The sequence below is a fragment of the Benincasa hispida genome, chromosome 9 (genome assembly GCF_009727055.1).
Source record: "Benincasa hispida cultivar B227 chromosome 9, ASM972705v1, whole genome shotgun sequence".
Classification (NCBI taxonomy): domain Eukaryota; kingdom Viridiplantae; phylum Streptophyta; class Magnoliopsida; order Cucurbitales; family Cucurbitaceae; genus Benincasa; species Benincasa hispida.
In genome coordinates, this window is record NC_052357.1 from 66981055 (window position 1) to 67000088 (window position 19034).

Sequence of the window (19034 nt, forward strand, 5' to 3'; positions counted from 1 at the left end):
TAAAATAGATAATTATATAAAACAAAGATTAAAATATTTAGAAATACAATATATCAAGTTATAAACTCAAAAAATTATTTTAAAAAGATAATATGTATTATAAATTATACAATATTACAGAATAATTATTATATAACTTTTTTAAACACAAAATATGTTTATAAATAAAAAATAATTATAGTCAATTGATAACTACAACTAATTTTATGTAGCATCAAATATATTTTAAAATAACTTTTTAATTATAGTTTAATTTCTGAATTTATTACCAAATATATATATAAAAACATACACTACAATAAAAAAAAAAAAAAAAATATATATATATATATATTTGTGGAATCCTTTTGACAATTCCTGTGAAACAAATGGCCTTAGGATTAAAGTTGTAATTTAACGAGAGTTGACAACTTGACTCGACAACCCAATTGATAATTACATTCCCATCCACGTTCCATCTTCAAAAGAATAGAACATGTCGAATATCTCGGGTCATAAAATATCCAAATCCGAACAAACAATCCGAAGGACAAACGCTCATCGGGGTATCGGCGCAAGCTGTCAAGCGCCATCGGAATTGAACTCTTCAACTCTCAATCTCAATCCCAATTTCAAGCTCCCACCTCATTTACTTACTGTAAAACGGAAGATCTACAAATCTTTCGACTGTTTCAAGTTCAATCTGATCATACAGAGCATGCTCATAACTGGCATTGACGATCTACTAAACCGGCCTGCTTGATCGCAATCTTAGGGGCGATACACCGACTGCCGACCAAAGGTTGGAATTATTCATCTCTGTTCTTTCACCGTTTGATTTATTCAATCTAGGAGCTGTTGCACGCGGAGCTTTTCACAGTTGACTGATCTTTTGATGCTTATAGCGTTAATTCCGTTTCCTTTTGTTCGAAATTCGAACACGAAATTATTCAGTTCTTCTGTTTACCGAATGGTTTTCGGATGTATCAGCATCCTCAAGATAGTCCTCGATGGTATACTCTGGTTAATTTTGATTTTTTCTTATTTTTGCAGTTATACGTGTTCGCAGCTCAATATTTAGTTACAAGGAGTAGCGTTGAGGTTTTTGGAAAATGCAGCACATTCCAGCAACTCTCGAGGAACAGTTGTTATTGAAAGCAATCAAGGAAGAATGTGCTTGGGAGAGTCTCCCGAAGCGGCTGCAAGCAACATTGTCGTCCAAAGAAGAGTGGCATAGAAGGTTAGAAACATGTGTCGGCTGTCTTTAGGTTTTACTTTGACTTTTCCGATAGCGCAATTATTTAGTAGATTTAGGTACGTTTCCTGTTTCAGGAAACCAAGAGGTGTAAACTATCATAATCTCCTGATAACCGGGGAGTTTGCTCACATGTGATTTTTGCATTTCACTCTTATCCTACTAAATATAGATACTTTACACCTTGTTGGGTTAGAGTTCAAGTACATTAGTAACCAATCACGGAGGTCAATAAGGACAAGAGTATAACAAGGGGCTTAAAAAGAATGAGTTCAAGTTATGGTGGCTACCTATATCGGATTTAGTATTCCACGTGTTTTTTTGACAACCAAATATAGTAGTGTCAGACGTTTGTCCTGTAGGAGTAGTCAAGTTGTGTGAGCTGGGCCAAATACTTATAGACATATATATAAGGACATTCATGTAACGGGGCATCATTAGCCAAAATCTTCTTCCTAGAACTGTAGGGCAAAGTTCGAGCTTTTGTTTAACTATGAATAAATTAGAAAAAGTGTCACCTTCAAATTTTTGTTCAAACACTCTGTTTTATCGTTGTTCTGTTTGATATTGTTTTTGTCACAAGAGACTGACTTATGTACTGTTAAACTCACTTTCTTCCTTATGGTAATTTTACCCCCCTCGATTTTAGTTTGTTAATTATGTTGTAACATCTTGTTTTTGGGCATGTTTGTTATGTTTGCATGCTATTTAATCCACCTTTTGCCTTGTTAACGCTGAGTTTTCTTTTCTCTCATATTTCACGCTTGTGCCCTTGGTAGAACATTCCCTTATGATTATTAATATAAGAACACAAAAGGGGGAAGACAAGAAATGATAATATCTGGCAGTCAAACTCACACAAGAGCACTACAGTTGACACAATCAACAACAAAGGATCATTGCAAATTTGATTACATAGAGAACGTGAATTAGAGGACAAAATTGTCCTCTAATGGATTTCTCCAAAGAATTGTCACCATCTCCCAAAAGTTATCATCCTCTTTAGATGAATCTCCTGTTTATTTCCAACCACGATTTCCAAAGAAGAGATTTTGATGCATTGATCTAAAAGGGGTTTCCTCTTATCCTTGAATGGATATCTCCAAAGAATTTGCTTCAATACTTCTCCACATGCCAAAAATGTAGAGCAAGAGACACCACCATTTAAAGATGTCAGTTTAAGAATAAATGATTGATTATTCTAATCCCGTTTATGCACAAGATGCACCAATTTGGTAAAAGTAAGATATTAGGGTGGATTATTATTATTATTACTATTACTATTATTATTATTATTGAGTTCATGACTCCTCTCAAACATGAAGTGTTCAGATGAAAAAAATTCTTCACTGAGTTCAATGGGGAGTCAGGTGGTGTAAGAACTACTTTTGAGCTTAACAACAAATGAGAGAGGAGATTCGAACTTTTGACTTCTTGGTTGAGGGCATATGCCTAAATCAGTTGAACTTTACTTCGGTTGGCAGGTGGGGAACTATTTGCTAGTGAAATTACCTAAAAACCTTTGATAAGACCTTTTGATTTGTCATGAATGGTCCTTTATTCATCTCTGAAGAAGTAAAAGATGGAAGAGTTATGGATTATGTTGTCTAGTGGCTTGAAAATATTGAGACTTGTCCCCTTGGATTAAAGTTTTTACATGGAGGTATGTCAATATCTCCCATTTGTTTCTTCAACTTTGATTTTTTGTGTCATTACTTTGTACAAGAAATTATTTGGTTCTGAAACTACACTTCATGGTCTATGCTGATTGGAGTATTTCTGCCATTGCCTATGCCTAGTGCTTGGCTTGGGAAGACTCTCATTTTCTCTCACTCCATCTTGTCAAATAAGAATTCTTCATTTTCTCTTTCTTCAACCAGAGTTTTTCACGTGTTTATAGAAAACAATTTTGTTCTTGTGTAATTCTCAAAAAAATAATTTATTTATTGCAGATATATTTCCTTAGCGACAGCACATTTGGTATTCATCCAAAGTTTGAACTTAAATTGGTGATTTCCCTGTCACTTAACCAATGAAAAAGTTGGCAGGCTGGCAGCAATTTAAACATCGACAGTTGACAGATTTTAATGCTAAAATATATGAGCATTAATAATTTAAGCTCCCCTGATTTATTAAATGGGATCACTTCTTTTATGCTGATGCATGTTAATTTCATGCAGGATTATTGACCACTGTATAAAGAAGAGACTCCAATGGAACACTAGTTTTGCTCGCAAAGTATGCAAAGAAAGTGAATATTATGAAGATATGATGCGGTATCTGCGAAGGAACCTAGCGGTCTGTGTTGTAGCAATAGCTCTCCTACTATTTATCAAATTAGTGCCACTTTGATTATTGCTAGAGTTCTATTGCAGTATAGATTTCTACCTAAATTGCTTGCGAGGCACAACTATAAAATTTTTTTTTCTCAGAGATGGTTGTGATGTTTTGAACTTGATAGTCCATGTTTTATACTTTTATCAACTTGGAGTATTGCCACACAAGGATTGTAGAAAGACTGGTTTTTACGTTTATTCTGAAACAAAACCAGTCATGCTGTAAAACAAAATCCTAAGTTTGTCGGGGTCCTAACTGAAGGGTTGTACATAGTGGCAATTGTCCTTTTGGGTCCATTCGTTTATAATATTAAGTATCTCATATATCTTGACCGCAAATAGTTGGCAATCAGTAGTTCTGGATCCAAAGAAGGTTGAGAGTCTCAGGGAAGGACTTTTGAGTACAAAAAGGGTATTTGGGATCTGAACTATGTTAGAATTTTTGGACCAGAAAATCACATTGGCATGCACACATATCGCACTGCACCACCTTGTTTAAATTTTCTTTTACCATTTGTGTATAAAACAACGTTGTTTTTCTTGCAGCTATTTCCTTATCACCTTGCGGAGTATGTTTGCCGTGTAATGAGAATATCGCCATTTAGATATTACTGCGATATGATATTTGAGGTCATGAAAAATGGTAAGAGCCTTCTTACAACCTATGCAATGCACTTGTTGTGGAACTATTGTAAGTTTATTATTTAAGAATTAATTAAGTGTACTATACCAAGTTCTTAAGAATTAATCAGACAGTTAAATAAGTCATAATCTAGTAGCTAAAACCTTTGAGGTTTGTGATAATTCATCATGGTATGAGTATGACTGACTTCAGATATCTGCTTGCATGTTCCTTCCCCATTTTTACATTCATTGCGTGAATGATGCACATTATGAATTCAAGTAATATTGGAATCTACAAGTAATTGACAGGACATTTATATATTGAATGGAATATGATTTGCGCCTCATAGGTTAAACCAAATGGTCATGGAACAAAAGGTTCCAAATATCTTTTCAAGTTTACAAATTACTGAATTTTGTAGGGTTGTAAGTTTGTTCCAACTTTGAACTTGGTGACCACTAACGGGTGGGAGACTTGCATTTATTTTTATTTTTATTTTTAAATAAGGAACAATTCCATTAATGGTTTGAAATTACAAAAGAAGGGCAATGCCCCAATAAAAAAGTAGTTACATAAAACCTTTCCAATTGGTAAGGAGACAATTATAGCTATATTGATGAAAAAGAGGAGAACATGTAAACCAGGATACAACCAACAGAACTATAGTGTAAAAACAGGGTGAAACTGTAGTTTCTTATCTTGAAAGATTGGACAGGTTCCTTTCTTGCTAATACTCCAACAGAAAGCTTTAATGAAATTCATCCAAATAAACTTTTTTCCTTTTTAAAGGGGTGATGTCGAATCTTATGACATAGCAGAAGGGTGGGATCATTTGGAAGGACTCTGGACTAGCCAAAAGTATTGAGAATAATATCCCGAAAAGGTAGCACATAATCACATAAGAGAAGCATGTGGCCTTGTGTTTACAAGCTATTCTTACAAAGAAAGATTCTATTGGGGGAGAGAGACATATATGACATTCTCCTTTGTGTCTTTGAGTGTTGATGGCTCTATGACTAACTTCCCACAGAAAGAACTTTACTTTCTTTGGATAGTGATCACTCCAAATTAAATCACATAGTTCATAGAGAGAGATTCATCTTGAGCAATGTCAGACGTACATTAAAAGGTAATATAAAATATACCATTGGATTCAATCTTCCATAAACTTCTATCCAATCTGTGAGATAGATGGACAGAAGAGCGATCGTGTGTTAAGGCTGCAAACTCAACAATTTCAGCATATTTCAAGTTAAACCCAAATATGAGACAACAGCATGTTTGTCACGAGTAAGAGCATATAACAATGAGAATCTGTTAGCCGTAGTGTCCTCTCTAAGCCAGATATCGCTCCAGAAAGAAACAGAAGCACCGTCCCCAATTTTGAAACATACATGATCAAATATTAGATTGTAGGACTTCATAATAGCCTTCCATGGACTTTTAGCAGAAACGATAACGGAGAGTGCCAGTTTACAGTTCATAGGGGTGGTTCCATATTTAGCATCGACAACCTTCCTCCGTAGGGTGTTTTCTCATTGATTTACCTCCTCCAAATCCATTTGGTGAGAAGGGTGGAATTACAAGTCTTCAGATTGTATCATCCAAGACCACCGGCTCCTTAGGATGGGAGACTTAGGTATCAAATTAAGAAAAAATGTTGGAAGAATTTTCTGCCATTAATTTGCATTGGTCAAATTTGAGTTCCTGGAGTTTCCTTAAATCTCTTCCTCCAATTAGTATTTTTTCCTACGATGCATGGTGGTCCTAAATTTATTCTGTCATTCCGTAGTGGCTTGCTTTTTCTTGAAAGACGGGAAGTGGTGGCTTTTGATAAATATTGTGACTTGATAAAATGAATGTTTAGATCAAGTCAAGGGTATTGTAATGTTTTGTTGGAACATATACTATTCTTTGTTTCATCCCTTCTCTTCTTCAGCATCCCATATCCTTTTGATGGCTCTTGATAATTACTGTGACTTGATAATTTATGTGTGCTTTTATTTACTTGCAGAGAATCCTTATGATAGCATCCCAAATTTTAGTGCGGCTGATGCATTGCGGTTGACAGGAATTGGCAGAAATGAATTTATTGATATCATGAATAAATGTAGATCCAAGGTACGGAGTTATGTTTATAGGTTAATTATGTAAATCTAATTGTGACCAAACTTATAAATTGATTACACTTGTTTAAGGCACATGTAGTCACTATTTTCTAATAGTATTCTTATCGAAATGTGCTGAAATACTTGTTGTCTGTCTGTGCTTAGAAGGCCTTGTACATATTCCAATGAATACATAAGTTGTGCTATCGATGATTGGCTTACTGTTAGTTGGTTTGGTAACAAACTAGTTATAGGCTCATAGTAACACCGATTATGTTTTAGCCAATATTTCTTCAAATATTGGCCACACCAGTCTAACGAAGAACCACTGGTGTAAAACAGTAAAGGAGGGGGTTTATTTATTTATTTTTTACTGATAAGAAACTGATTTTTTGTTATCAAAGGAAAGGTGTTTGTCAGGATCACTAAAAAAAAGGGTAAATATCAATTTATACCCTTGAACTTTGGGGCTGTATCAATTTAAACGCCAAACTAATAGTCGTATCAATTTAAACCTTGAACTTTGGGATAATATCAATTTAAACACCAAACTAATAATTGTATCAATTTAAATCTTGAACTTTCATAAGTATATTAGTTTAAACCCCGAACTTTCATAAGTATATCAATTTAAACCCTGTATCATAATTATCACCATAATTATTGTGAAGAAACACCTACAAGAATTAGCCTTGGACAGTTTTTTTTTGAAAATGTATGTATAGCCAAAAATAGACCACACCTAAAATCGGGTCAAATTATAATTGTTCAAGTTAAGTGGATTCAAATAAAACATAACGAAGGGTTTAAATTGATACAATAATTAGCTTGGAGTTTAAATTGATACACTTGTGAGAGTTCAGAGTTTAAATTGATACAATTATTAGTTTAGGGTTTAAACCTCCAAAGTTCGGGGGTGTAAATTGATATTTGCCCAAAGAAAAAAAGAGCAAATATCATCTTACTGGTAGTAGTACAAATGGAAGGGGAAATCGTCAGGCTAGATGGGTACTGTGGAGCGACCATTGTAAGAGGAGGTTTTAGGCACACGAATTGAAATAGAAAAATGAATTTGATTGCTCTTGTTAAGCAAGAGCTTGTGGAGGTTCCCATTTGGGAGAGTTTCTCTTTTGCATACGGTAATTGTGAGTAAATATGGTCAAGTCCAGGATAAACGATCATTTGTTCTTTGAGACAACATATTACCGTGTTTACACTTGCATAGTCAATTTAGATGTAGTTTAGTAGTCCATAGGGTGTGAAAAAAAAAAGTTCAGTAGTCCATAGACCTACTAATTTTACCACCTATCTATTGAATTGGGATGCAAGATCTTGTATTTCCCAAAAAGACGTTTGTCGAGCATGTGATGAAGGTTTTTGACCTTACTTGTGGTAAATTCTATCGGCGAGGAGATGAAAGCTATTATTATTGTTATTATTTTTTTGGAAATAGAAACTTTTCGTTGATGAATGAAATAGGTGGTTACAAGAAATCTCGCCAATGAGAGAGAAAGAAAAACTATAAAAATTTAAAGAAGACTCAGAATTACACCGATTGAAAGCATGAGTAAGCACGAATTCAAAAAAATTGTCAAAAGGAAAGAATGTGTCTCTAAAGATGCGGCCATTGCGATCACCTCAAGGGTCCAAAAGAAACTTCTTATAATAGCCAACCAAAGAATTCTTCTAGAACCACCAAAGGGATGCTCCACGAACAGAGTAGCCAAGAGATCAAAAATAGAATTAGGGTGAGCCAAATACCAGCCAAAAGCATCCAAAATGATATCCTAAAACGACCGTGCAAGGGAGCAATGAGCAAATAAATGAGTCTGAGATTCAGAAATATGGCAACACATAGAGCAACAAGAAGGGGAGAGATGCATATAAGGCATATGACGTTGCAATCTATCAGCTGTATTTATAGCTCCAAGACTGGGTTCCCATAAAAAAATTTTAATCTTCTTTGGATAGAAGTCCTTCCAAATCGCATAATAGAGGTCCTTCCAGTGAGGATCGACAGAACCAGTCAAATCGACCATAAAAGAATTGACAATATAGCAGCCTGAAGAGTCTAAAGGTCAGATCCAGACATCAGCAATAGAATGGTGTTTTACATGTGAGATGGTGCGATAAGACATGCCATTATGAAATTTCCTAATCTTTAAGATTACGAGGAAGGTGAAGGTCCCAAGAATTAGTATAAGCAATCCAGACATCCGCCACCATATCATTAGGATGAAGGGCAAGATAGAACAGGCGAGGGAAAGTAGTAGATAAAATACCACAACTAAGCCAAGGATCCATCTAAAAAGAGGTAGTAGCACCATCTCCAATACGTTGATGAACACGACTAGCAATCAACCCAATGTTCTGACAAATATATCTTTAAGGGGAAAGATAAGAACCTTGATATCTAGAAGATGACCAACCTCTAGTAGGCAAATGATGTTTAGCTACAATAACTTTCCGCCGTAACGCATTAGGTTCAGTAAGAAAATGCCGGATCCATTTAGCTAGAAGCACAAAATTCCGGTGATTGAAATTACCAATATCAAGGCCACCCATCAATTTGGCACGCTGTGTAGTTTCCCAATTCACATTATGCATACCACCCAATAGCGGAAGCTAACTTGAGGAAAGCTCAGGGCAAGAGACAAACAATCGAGGCAAATTTGGCTCTCAGACGAGCTAGGACACGAGTAGAGGCTATCAATGGCGTACCTAGTTAATGCGTCTAAATAATCAAGTGAAATGAAATTTTCATGGAAAAAAGAATTACAATTAAAAAATGAAATAAATATAGATAAATATAGAGTGGGATGGAAAAGATAGAAAATCACTAGAACAAAGTTGAATAGAAAAACTTATTAGATACCATCCCAAAAGAAATAGCGGACGAATTTATCCAACAGAGAAATGACAGAGCTGGGAGCTCGAAACAAAGATAAGTAGTATGTAGGCAAATTAGACGAAGTAGCCTGAATAAGTGTATGTCTGCCACCTTTTGAGATATATGCACATTTCCAGTTATGAAGCTTTTGCTTAATTTTCTCAACAAGGAGCCAAAAAGCCATATACTTAGAATTACCAGCAAGAGACAAATCTAGATAAGAAGACGGCCGGGAGCCCCTCTTAAAACCAAAAGTGTAAATTACCGAGTTTGAAAGATAGTGAATGCAACTAGAGAGAACAACGTTCTTGACTTTTATTTGGGTTTTTCAGTCTGATGTTTAATTTTGGTTCCTTGTTGAAGAGGTTTTAGTATTATTTGGATTTCTATTTATTTCCTTTGCATTTGTTTTGTGGAGCTTTGTACCTTTTGAGCATTAGCCTCTTTTTATTATTAAAAAAAAAAAAAAAAACAACCGGAGAGAAGAAAAGTATTGATCAAAGATGAGTGTACCTACAAATGTTAAGCCGATGTAATTGCCATGTTTAATGACTTGACTGTTTCTCAAGTTGAGGATGGAGATTTCTCTCTAACTGCTGACGTGATCCATAATACCCAGGGACCTCATTGAACCACTGCCAAAAACTAGTAAAAATATGGAAAGCACAAATGAAGTGTTTAGATTTATATACATGTTCACTACAGATGCACCTCTGTGGCCAGAAAGCCATAAATTTTCATTTAATTTATTACGTACATTTACACTGGTATTGTCATTTTTCCACCTGCAAATATTGGTTTGTGTTCACATCACACGTGGAACTTTTTCTCAATCATTCTAATACGTTGAGTTTGTTTGTGCAATAATTATCTCTCTTCCTTTGAATTTTCAGAAAATTATGTGGAAGTTAAACAAGTCAATTGCAAGAGAACTTTTACCGAACCAACCTATTGATTTTGTTATCGAACCATGGTGGGGAGTTTGTCTTGTAAACTTCACGCTGGAAGAATTTAAGGTAAAGTTCAAAAGAATCTTAGTGTGCAACAAACATTAAATTGATTTGAATTTTTGCTATTTTTAAAAAATGTAGAAACTCTCAGAAGAAGAAATGGCAACAATTGACAAAGTTTGTAAGGAGGAGGCTAATTCATTTATTCTCTTCGACCCAGACATTGTAAAAGGTCTCTTCAGAAGGGGACTGATCTACTTTGATGTTCCTGTTTATCCAGATGACCGTTTTAAGGGTAAGCAATCAATTTTGGAATATATGTTAATTTTTTTGGGTTGGATGAGAGATGGATTTCTTCAATTTGGTACGCTTCCTGTCAGACATTTTTCTGGACTGACGCCTGAAAACCCTCCAATTAGTGTATGGACTTTGTATCTCATATTCAATTTAGAAGTCAGCTCTCCTGTTTGCTGGTTTATCTCATTCAACCATATGCTAATGCCGTACCATTCTTTGGCTACTACTGCTGTTCCTTTGAGATTCTTTACAAAATGTTTATTTCAGTATGTGATATCATTTTATGTATGCATTAAGTGTCTGGTTTGACAATATAATAACAGTTTTGTGGTCTTAAACTTGGCTAGTAGACTTCTGTTAAACTTGGAACCATTCCTGTCCCATGTAACTTGTAAGAGACGATTAATTGGAGATACTAATACCTTTAGTGATACAGTTTCAAGGCTTGAAGGGTTTGTTTCCAACCGAGAACAGTCCTACGAAGACCCGATTGAGGAGTAAGGCAATTATCTGCAGCAGCTTGTTTATTTTCTTTTTAGTATTATCTCTGATTGGGCCTTATGAAGAAAAGTCTATTATTCAGGTTATTGTATGCAGTTTTTGTTGTTTCAAGTGAAAATGCAACTGTGGCTGAACTGGCAGCGACATTACAGGCTGACTTATTGCAGCTCCAGGCTGCTGCATCTTTTGCTTGTAGATTGGGATGGGCAGTAAAAGTAATTGATCCAGCATCCGTTCTTCAAGATACTAGCATACCTAATTCTCCCAGGACAATTTTTGGTGATGAGGATGCCTCTCTAGCTGCTTCAGGTTCATCAAACATGTTTTCTGATGGTGATGGTTCTCAACAAGGGTATTCTGGGACAGATGGTTTGGGACCAGATTCTGCTCATCGTGTTGCTTTTGTTGTAGATGCTAATATAACATCATATCTCATGATGGGGTCAGTTTCACCAGGTCTGTCTTTTAGATTCACCAGGTTTGTCTTGTAGCTTTTTATTGGTGTTTTCTTTAATACTTGTTTTTTTATAATAATAATAATGGTAATAATTTTATTTGTACAAGTGTCTTTTTCCTCTTTGACTTTATGATCAAACTAAAGAAACAAAATTTATTGAAAGAAACGAACCCACCAAGAGAATAGAACACAATATCCTACAAAGAGAATTGAAAAGCTGGTTAGGGCAACTGATACTTTATCTTGTGAGATTGGATAAACCCTTTGCCTTTTACTGAGACTTCATTATCAAATGCCTGAGGAATATAAAGCCTTTGTTTTAATTGTTGCAATTGGATGGGATACATTTATGGTTGTCTTGATGATCTCAGTTTCTGTTGACAGTGTGTTTATTAAAATGCTTCGAAAGGAAGTACTTTTAGTGATTTCATATCCAAAATCAAACCACGTTAGTTCAATATAATTTCAAATGCTCTCAATTGGTGGCGGCCCAATTTCCAAAACCAATATTTTCTTCTGATTATGTAACTATAGCCGATTCAGTTCTCTTTATTTATGAATGTTTCACTTTTTAATTTGTTCCAGTCCCTCAGTTCCCTCCATCAAGGTGGAAAATCTTGAGGGATGGAGGAAATTAACTATTTTTCAAATCTCCAGTTCTGAGTCCTAATTTACTGGATATCTCATAAACTACTGTGTATTATGCTTTTCCAGCTTTATGAATATTTGTTAAAAAAAAAAAAAAAAAAAAAAGAAAAAGAAGAAGAAGAAGAAGAAGAAGAAGAAAGAAACTGGCGTAGAAAGAGATAGGTGGGGATGTAGATATACGGCATTTTGTAGAAAATTTAACACGACCTACAACTTGCCTCCCATCTTCTTCTACACTTGTTCCATTTTCCCGTAGGTGGCTTAACTAGTGCTGTCCTTGTATCTTCGTGCCCTACTTTGTAATACATGTTGCTTTATATTTATTAATGTGTAAGCTTACGCATTTGGAATCCTTATTGTTGCTTTTAATTGTTTTGTCAGGACTGAAATCCCATGCTGTAACCTTGTATGAAGCGGGAAAACTAGGCCATGCTTGCATCGCAGATCTTTGCAAAGATCTAACTACCTTAGAAGGAGCAAAATTTGAGGGTGAACTGCAGGAATTTGCAAACCATGCATTTAGCCTACGTTGTGTTTTGGAATGTTTATTGGTAGGTGGAGTTGCCATTAATGTGAAAGGAGAGGAGGGAACCTGTGAAAAACAAGATGGAGAAGCTGCTGACAACAATGAATCTTCATCTTTGATAACAGACACTGCTTCAATTGAAAAGTTAGAATCCTTGACTGCGGATGATCAGAAATGTGCTGATGATTCTAGCAGTTCTGCGGTGCTTCTTGAGGGTTCTGCCTTATCTGAATCTCTTGAAAACAATACTGGGGCTGATATGAATTCTGCTACCTCTTTAGATAGTGGGATATCCTCTAGTCAAGCATCTGACCCAGTTCCTCATCTCCGAATTGATAACAAATCAATGCAGATTGATGAGCTAGATATTGGAGGAGAGTCATTCAAGAGAATAAAGAAATATCAAGTTGATATTCTTCGCTGTGAAAGCCTGGCTTCTCTTGCTCCTTCAACGTTAAATCGGCTGTTTCTTCGCGACTATGATGTTGTTGTTTCTATGATTCCTCTTCCTCCTTCATCAGTTCTTCCTGGACCAACAGGTCCTATCCATTTTGGTCCTCCATCTTATTCATCTATGACACCTTGGATGAAATTGGTTTTATATTCAACTGTATCCAGTGGGCCACTGTCAGTTATACTAATGAAAGGCCAATGTTTGCGCATGCTTCCTGCACCATTGGCTGGATGTGAGAAAGCTCTAATATGGTCTTGGGATGGTTCAAATATTGGTGGCCTGGGAGGAAAATTTGAAGGAAATTTTGTGAAAGGAAGTGTACTTTTACATTGTTTAAACGCACTTCTCAAACATTCAGCTGTATTGGTGCAGCCCCTTAGTAAATATGATCTTAATAAAACTGGGAGAGCTATTACCGTCGATGTTCCTTTACCCTTAAAAAATTCTGATGGCTCAATTGCTCAAGTAGGTAATGATCTGGGTCTATCTGAAGAAGAGATTTCCGACTTGAACTCCTTATTAATTGTTTTAGCAAACAAGATAGAACTGTGGACGGTTGGTTATATTCGGCTGTTGAAACTCTACAAAGAAAGGGAGTTGGAGAACTTTTCTTCGGATGAAAAGACCTATGAATGGGTGCCATTGAGTGTAGAATTTGGGATACCACTTTTTAGTCCCAAGTTATGTGATAGTATTTGTAAAAGAGTGGTCTCGTCTGAATTACTTCAATCAGATCTACTGCATAAGCATCATGAAGCCATGCAAGGATTGAGAAAGAGATTACGTGATGTTTGTGCGGAATACCAAGCAACAGGTCCAGCTGCTAGACTTTTGTATCAGAAGGAACAACCTAAAGAACTTTCCAAACAACTTATGAACTATGCTAGTGGAAGGTGGAATCCACTAGTGGACCCTTCATCTCCTATTTCAGGAGCTGGGAATGAACATCAGAGACTTAAGCTTGCTAATCGGCATCGCTGTCGTACTGAAGTTTTGAGTTTTGATGGTGCCATTCTTAGGTCTGTCTACATTTCTTCACCTAAAAACAATTTCTATGAAATCTCACCTCCAGGATTTCATTTAGATTTGTTAGCTGTTTGTTTAGAGTCTGCTAATTTTTAAGTCACCAACTTTGACCTTCCTGTTCTGGCATAGTTTATCTTCTGTGAGGTGGATTTTTTAAATAATAATAATAATAATAATAATAATTTTAGATTTTTATCCTTTTATTCACGTTCCTAAGAGTATTAGGTTCACACTGACGAGATATAATTGTCATCAATCATCATTGTAGAGCTGTAGAGGCAATGGTTTTACAATATCTCGCGCTAATGGTATGAATGATATTTTCAGATCCTATGCTCTATCTCCCGTGTATGAGGCTGCCACAAGGCCAATTGAAGAAGCCCTTCCTGCTAATTCGACAAAAGGTGAATCAGATGAAGCGGACAGCAAGGAAGTAGTACTCCCCGGTGTGAATATGATTTTTGATGGTACCGAGTTACATCCTTTCGATATAGGTGCTTGCCAGCAGGCTCGTCAACCAATTGCCTTAGTAGCAGAAGCAGCTGCAGCCTCAGCAGCAGCCGCAACTAAATAGGCTTTGGGTAGAAGAATAGACAAGGTAATGCAAGTGAAGTGAAGCCTGACAAGTGAGATCGTATTCACTGTCTATTTCTATTCTGATCTTTTTCATATGTTCATCTTTGGGTGAGTAACCTGAATGAAAGTTCAAGATTAGCTTCGAGGTAATGATTAGTGTTTACTTTGTTGGCCTATCGTACCCATCACGAGCATATTGCCCTGGGATGCATATATAGTTACCACTGTTTGTTCGTATCTCATGATAGCTTCTAAATGCTGCCTGTTCAAATTGTTTATTTTTTTACCCATAATTTGAAGGTTTCTTTTTCCCCTTGGTGTAGTATAGATCTTGAACCGATCAAAGCTATCATATTATGATTGCTTGTTTTTTAAACGGACTTATTTGTTTGTGAGAATTTCCTCAATGGCAGCAGCTTTGAAGAGTTCTGTTAAAGAGGTGGTTTAATTTGAAGCTTTAACGAATAACGACGGTTCTCAATTATTATTAGTACTTTTTGTTTAACAAGTGGAGTGGTGGACTCGAACCTTTGACCTCTTGACTCAGAGCATGTGGTTAGACCTGTTGAACTATGTTCATGTTGTGACTTCTTCAATTTAGTATCAAGAACTCTGCATGAGTAGAAGAGAGATTTCTCATTGTATTTTAGGCTAAGAACGTGTTCATGACTTATACTGTCAGTTAGAAAGGTGAAAAAGTAATCTAAATGATTGCAGTGAAAAACATGGAACAAGAATCTTGTATTGTTGAGCTAAGACAATCAGTTTAAAAGGGGAGAACAATTTTTTATTACACATTTTTCATTTTTATTAATATTTATTATCTTTTCATTTCTATCCTCATATATATCATCACAGGATCATCAGATGTGTGGGCTTTCTCTTTCATTTTCATTTAGACTGATGATTTTTAGGTTAACTTACAAATTTGGTCTATGTAATTTGAAAAAAAGTTAAAATTTAGTTGTTAGGGTTGTAAAAGTTAAATTCCATTTTTTTGATATTTACATACAACCTATCAACTGTAATCAATTCGAGAGGGTTATAATTTCACCACACTTAGACTGATTTCTCCAAGAAAAGAACCAACTCTGGTGATTACAAAACTATTCATATAAAGAAACCAACCGAATCAACCGATGAAGTTATAACTCCTTTTAACTAGAAAATTATTAAAATAAAAAAAGGGCCACTAACAATCCCATAAGAAAAACTACTAGTTGCCCTTATTGCTTGTGATGAAATTCTCTTTTACCCCTTCTAGCATAAAGATTCACAATTGGAAGTTTAACAAAATAGTCCCACCATAAAACTATTTAGGTGGATTTTATGACCATAAGAATGTATTTCAAGGACTAAATTTAAACTTCTAATTTAATATAATTTTGATTTTATAAAATACTTTTATCAAAAAGAGGAAATTCATGGTCCATTTGATAACGTTTTCATTTCTTGTTTCCTGTTTCTCAATTTTTAAGAAACTGACTTGTTTAATAACTATTCACGTTTCTTGTTCCTAAAATTTGAGAAATGTTCCTAAAAATGAGGTCAAAATTGAGGGACTACACAAAATAGTTCCTCAATTTCTATTCTTATTTTATTTAAAATTCCTAAATTATACTAAAATGGGGATTTGACTAGTTGGTGAGAAAGCTGACCCATATCACTTATCAACTCTATGGTCTTGGGACCAAAATCTCATTTGAGACTTTTTCATTTCATTTTTCTTTCTTTTATTTTCCTTTTTCTCTCTATATATATATTTATTTCTTTTCTTCTTTCTTTATATATATTTTTATATTTATTTTATAACTATTCATTTCTTTTATTTATATTTATTCTCTTTATTATTTTTATATCTATATGTTAATCTAATTTTAAATTTTGAATTTTCGAATATTTAGATTTATATATTATTTTGATTTTTAAATATCAAATTTTCAATAGGTTATTTTTAAATATAGAAAAATTAACCAAAATATGTACAAATATAGCAAATTTAATTTTGAATTTTGAATTTTTAAATATTTAGATTTATATATTATTTTAATTTTCAAATTTCAAATTTTCAATAAGATTGTTTTCATATATAGGTAAATAAACTAAAATATTTATAAATATGATAAATTTAATTTTGAATTTTGAATTTTCAAATATTTAGATTTATATATAATTTTGATTTTCAGATTTCAAATTTTCAAAGGATTGTTTTCAAATATAGGAAAATTCACCAACGTATTTACAAATATAGTAAAATTTCTTTGTCTATCACAGTCTAACACGGATAGACTGTGGTATATTGCTATTATTTATAAATATTTTTAATAGTTTTGTCATTTAAAATAATTTTTCTCTTCAATATGTGTATATAAACATTTTTTGAATTTTGAATTTTAAGTTTTGCAATATGCATATATATATAATTTTTTTCTTAAAAAAAAATTCTTATATATGAAACCAATTATAATTTTAAAATAATATACATTTTGTTTACTAAAGTATTCATTTAGGTTCGTTTTGATATTTTTACAATCACGACATTTACATAATAATATAATTAAGTTAGATTTGAGTCTATATTATTTAAATTTTAAAACAAATGACTTGAGTGAGAAATAATATTGTAAATCAAAATTTAGCAATGTATCAATGATAGAAACAATTATATTATCGATATTAATTTTATATCGGAACTAATTTGTATTTGATAGTTTAAATATTTGATAATTATTTTTTATATTTTAACGCATGCTATATATCTTTTTATTTTATATAATTAGATTATATTTAAACTATACAATATGGAAAAAATACAAGAAACGAAAAACAATAAATAGTTATCAAACAAGTTTATGTTCTTATTTATTTTCTTCGAGAAATAGGAAATAGGAACAGTTATAAAAAAATCGACTGATCAGTATTGTTAAAAAGAAAAAAAAAAACTAAATAACGACTCCCCCAATCCAAATATTATTAAAAAGAGAAAAAAAAACCTACTTTACGAAAATTAGATGTTTTTCTATGTTCAAATTGGAAAATTGGATTGAGATGTGTTTTTGAATGCACTATGATTGTCGAGTAGTTGAGATATATTTCAGATTAAAGATCGTCATTGTTATTATTATTATATGTTTGGACTTTTTGTATAATAGGAGTGGAGGATTTGAACCATATTTTTTGGTCACTAACATATAACGGATGACAATTGAGTTATGCTCGCATTGACTATTATATGTTTGAATTCAACATTTAGCTTTGAATTATATATATGAATAATTTGATAGAAAATTATTTTGTTCAGGATATTTGACTATTTTCTCTTTAATTCAAATTGTCCAATGGATTAAGTATTTGAAAAAAATATTTATATTTTCTTAGTGAAAAATTTAAATATTTAAATAAATATTTTCAATAGTAAATATTTTAGTTAATTAAATTTTTTAAAGAAACAAATAGAAAAAAATTTCGGCTGAAATCTCCGTATCGATTCTTGCAAAATTCTCCATTTAATTTTATAGGAACGAGAAATAAAATGAGTAGGTGGGACGAAGATGGAGAGATCATCAAGGTCCCGCTCTCCCTGTGAATATTTTTAGTACCGTTCTTACAATAAAAATAAAAAGGATTAGAGTTACTTAACGTGAAAAGTTATTATTTTTTTTTTCAGAAATCGATTAAACTAAAAAATAAAACTAAATACTTGAATGGAATCTAATTAAAAACAATAAAAATTACCATTAATGAATAAACGAATTTCAAATTTCAATTAATATTTTACTTGGTAATATATAGAAGAAATTTTAGGGCTCTTTTTAAATATATATATATAAATATGTTTGGGAATTTTCTTTTTATAAGAATTTATCAGGAAAACATTAAAATAAAATTGGTTATGTTCTCTAATTTTTAAATATTTGTAGTAATTATAAATTATAACAAAACTATACATATTTGCTCATTACATGCTAGTTTTTTTTCTAATTACAAAACTTCACTTGCATTCTATGTTGAATATGTTGATAATTAAGACTAGTAGGTATATAATTCGAATTCACTACCCCCAATTATACTTAAATCAAAATAATTTATGAAGTATTATTGATTATAAAGATTAAATTTTAACTTTTAAAATTATTTAGATTAAATTATATTTTTCTCCGAATCATAGTAACCTAAATTAATAGTTTTCAAATCGATGCAACCTAACAATTTGGTCAAAATTTCTACCCAACTTTCAATTAAATTCGTAAAAAATTTCATACACTTATTAAGCCTAAGGATCATTTTGATGAAATAAAAAAAATTAGAATCCAACTGATGAATTAAATAAAGTCAGGTCAGACTTCAGAGGTTTATGGGTGGGACCCACAAAAAATTTGATATCTTATAAGAAAAAGGACAAGCAA

General features: G+C 33.3%; 1 protein-coding gene across 2 annotated transcripts; it reads left to right on the forward strand.

The window, feature by feature from the left end:
• Positions 1–455: 455 nt before the first annotated feature.
• On the forward strand, positions 456–15423 carry LOC120085502 (protein FAM91A1). 2 transcript variants are annotated; one of them, XM_039041502.1, is made up of 11 exons: positions 456–781; positions 1033–1219; positions 3415–3532; positions 4117–4213; positions 6210–6316; positions 10087–10209; positions 10285–10438; positions 10877–10937; positions 11024–11397; positions 12428–14045; positions 14380–15423. In XM_039041502.1, the coding sequence occupies exons 2-11, from the start codon at positions 1092–1094 to the stop codon at positions 14624–14626; spliced, it is 3027 nt and encodes a 1008-aa protein (XP_038897430.1). In that variant the 5' UTR covers positions 456–781; positions 1033–1091; the 3' UTR covers positions 14627–15423. The 2 variants fall into 2 exon arrangements, with proteins under 2 accessions (XP_038897430.1, XP_038897431.1); XM_039041503.1 differs by lacking the exons at positions 456–781; positions 1033–1219; positions 3415–3532; positions 4117–4213; positions 6210–6316 and having other exon boundaries at positions 10098–10209; positions 10295–10438.
• Positions 15424–19034: the final 3611 nt, after the last annotated feature.